At 34.0% G+C, this 2,307-nt stretch overlaps 1 protein-coding gene across 1 annotated transcript; it reads left to right on the top strand.

Annotated features, from left to right (window-relative positions):
• Positions 1–2,154: 2,154 nt before the first annotated feature.
• LOAG_14007 (hypothetical protein) lies at positions 2,155–2,307 on the top strand (the record flags this gene model as incomplete). Its single annotated transcript, XM_003149509.1, has 1 exon — positions 2,155–2,307. A coding segment is annotated over one exon (153 nt), but the record flags the coding sequence as incomplete, so codon positions are not given.

Raw genomic sequence — 2,307 nt, 5'->3', positions numbered from 1 at the left:
GAAAGTTTGATTATCTGAGTTGAATAGTTTCAGCAACAATATATTTGATTTATTTGTGTAAGAGAGTGACCAAAAAACTTCTTTATTGATGGGATAATATGCAGATCTCTTTAAGCAATAATATTGACCAAGCCAATAGACTTTAAATTTGGTAGTAATTGGACAATTAGATTAAGAGCAGAGATGCCAGGAAATTTCCTGTTAATAACGTTGTTGTGGCGTCCAATCCAAAAAAGAAACCTCTTTTATTTGTGGATAGGCTTATATATGTTAAGAAGTGAGAGGGACGAAATGAACAGTACACAATAAGTATTAAAGAATACAAAAAAAGACATCGGATTGCATAACTGCTCGAGTCTTTTGTCGCTCGTGCTGTTGAACTGTCGTATTGCCGCTTCTCTGTCGTTGAAGCGTTATTGTGGTTATTGAATGCTTGCGCGAGCTGTCAGATTGAGTAATTCAGCGAGCAGTCTGACTGCGTAACTGTGGCGGGAGCCTTTTGAATTAATCGTTAGGTGGACTGGTCCTAGACTGGTCCTAGCTCCTTTTATAGTGAGATTGATTTAACATTCCGGACACATTGGCTTAACTGCCAGAGTTCTTTACAACATTCCGACAGTTGTATGTATGCTTGATTAATAGATTGGAAAAAGTTTATAACAGAAGGTTTTGTCTGCAACATCTAAGCATTGCAATTAAAATTGATTGAAAAATTGGAAAAGTTGGATTTGGATAAATAATTCATCACTTTACGTGTCGAAATATTTATTTTATTAATTTTGTATAACAAATCATTTGCCTGAGAATATTCTGAATTCTAATTAAAACAACTCATAACATTTTTTTCAGCTTCGCCGACATTCCTGAACGAAGAAAACCAATGCCTTTAGGCAGAGTCTTGTTCAGCCGCATATCGTTTTCTAACGGTACTCCTAGTTCGTAAGGCTTCTTATTCATTGGTTTTCTCCATTGATTTTTTAGATGTGGTTGTTTGGATTTTCGAATTTTCTTTACCGTTTATTTCTAGAGGATGTTGTGAAAAAAAATGAAGAAAAGATAGTATTTCGTAATACGATATAAACAGTATAGAAATATTAAAAAAAATAGTACAAAAATAGCAAAAAATATACTAAAAAAATAGTATAGAAAGTACACTGAAAAAGCAGTATAAAAATAGTAAAAAAATATATTTCTTCTTTCGTAACAAGTAAAACTCGATTTCCTTGGTTCTTTTATTTAAAAAAAAGAAAAAAGAAACTAGTCTCCCATGTTTTGTTAAGAAAAACTGTTTTGTTAAGATTGAATTATCAATGGAAGGGTGAAGGTTTGTTGATTCTTTTGATGTAGTTGAATACCAGGTGTCGCTGAAATCGCAAGAAGCAGTGAATCAATAATTGCTTTGATACTGTTGGTATAATGTATTGTATGTATAGATATACTGTGCAATGTAAACTAATATTGTGCATCCATTGTTTTATGTTCTATAATAATTTTTATGACCTCAGAATTGACCTCAGAACTATCCAAAAATCCGCCCAACTCGAGGAAGAAGAAAGTCCTGAGTGCCAAATCATTTTCGAAAGACGTGTTCCAACTATCGTGAATTTTTTGTAGAATTGTTGAGAGGTCCATAAGAGCCAAGAATCGCCACCTCAGATTTGTTCAGGATTGATGATCCGTTGAATTGATTGAGCAGTTCCTTGAGTCCAACAAGCTGGGTTGAGTTGAATTATGTTGTACACGCACCAGATTGTAGAAAGTTTTATTGATAACAGCCTCCTCGTTTAATACAATAGGGTTTATATATATTAGGAAGTGGGAGTGGTTTCATTAAACATTTGTAAGCGGCTTTACACACACCGGAAACTGGCAAGATCCAATTACAGCATAAGCATCGTAGCAAAATCAAATGGGAAGATTAGGAGATGAATTTGGATAGATATTCTGAGCGATTGTTAGCAAAGGCATTTCCTGTAGGATGTGAATACAAAGATGTGAATTTAGATAACAATAAAAAGATCAATAAAAAGATGGGAAATAAATCTAAGGAATATAGAATTAGTTAAATGAGTCATAATGAGGAATTTATTTGATTATTTATTTGTTTGGAATTCAGTTGGAGTTTCGCGAATTCGGAATTCGCAACACTAACAGGTCGGTTGGGAAGACGATAACAAGCGTCATTTGGTCCTTAGTCCAACCAATCCGATTCGAGCCATCGATCTAAGGATTCCATTAAGAAAGAATCGACTTAAGGATTCGATCAAGAATCGACCTAAGGATTCGATTAAGAAAGAATTGACCTAA

The sequence above is a fragment of the Loa loa genome (assembly GCF_000183805.2).
Source record: "Loa loa unplaced genomic scaffold supercont3.858, whole genome shotgun sequence".
Classification (NCBI taxonomy): Eukaryota; Metazoa; Nematoda; class Chromadorea; order Rhabditida; family Onchocercidae; genus Loa; species Loa loa.
This window is presented reverse-complemented; position numbering and strand designations above follow the sequence as displayed.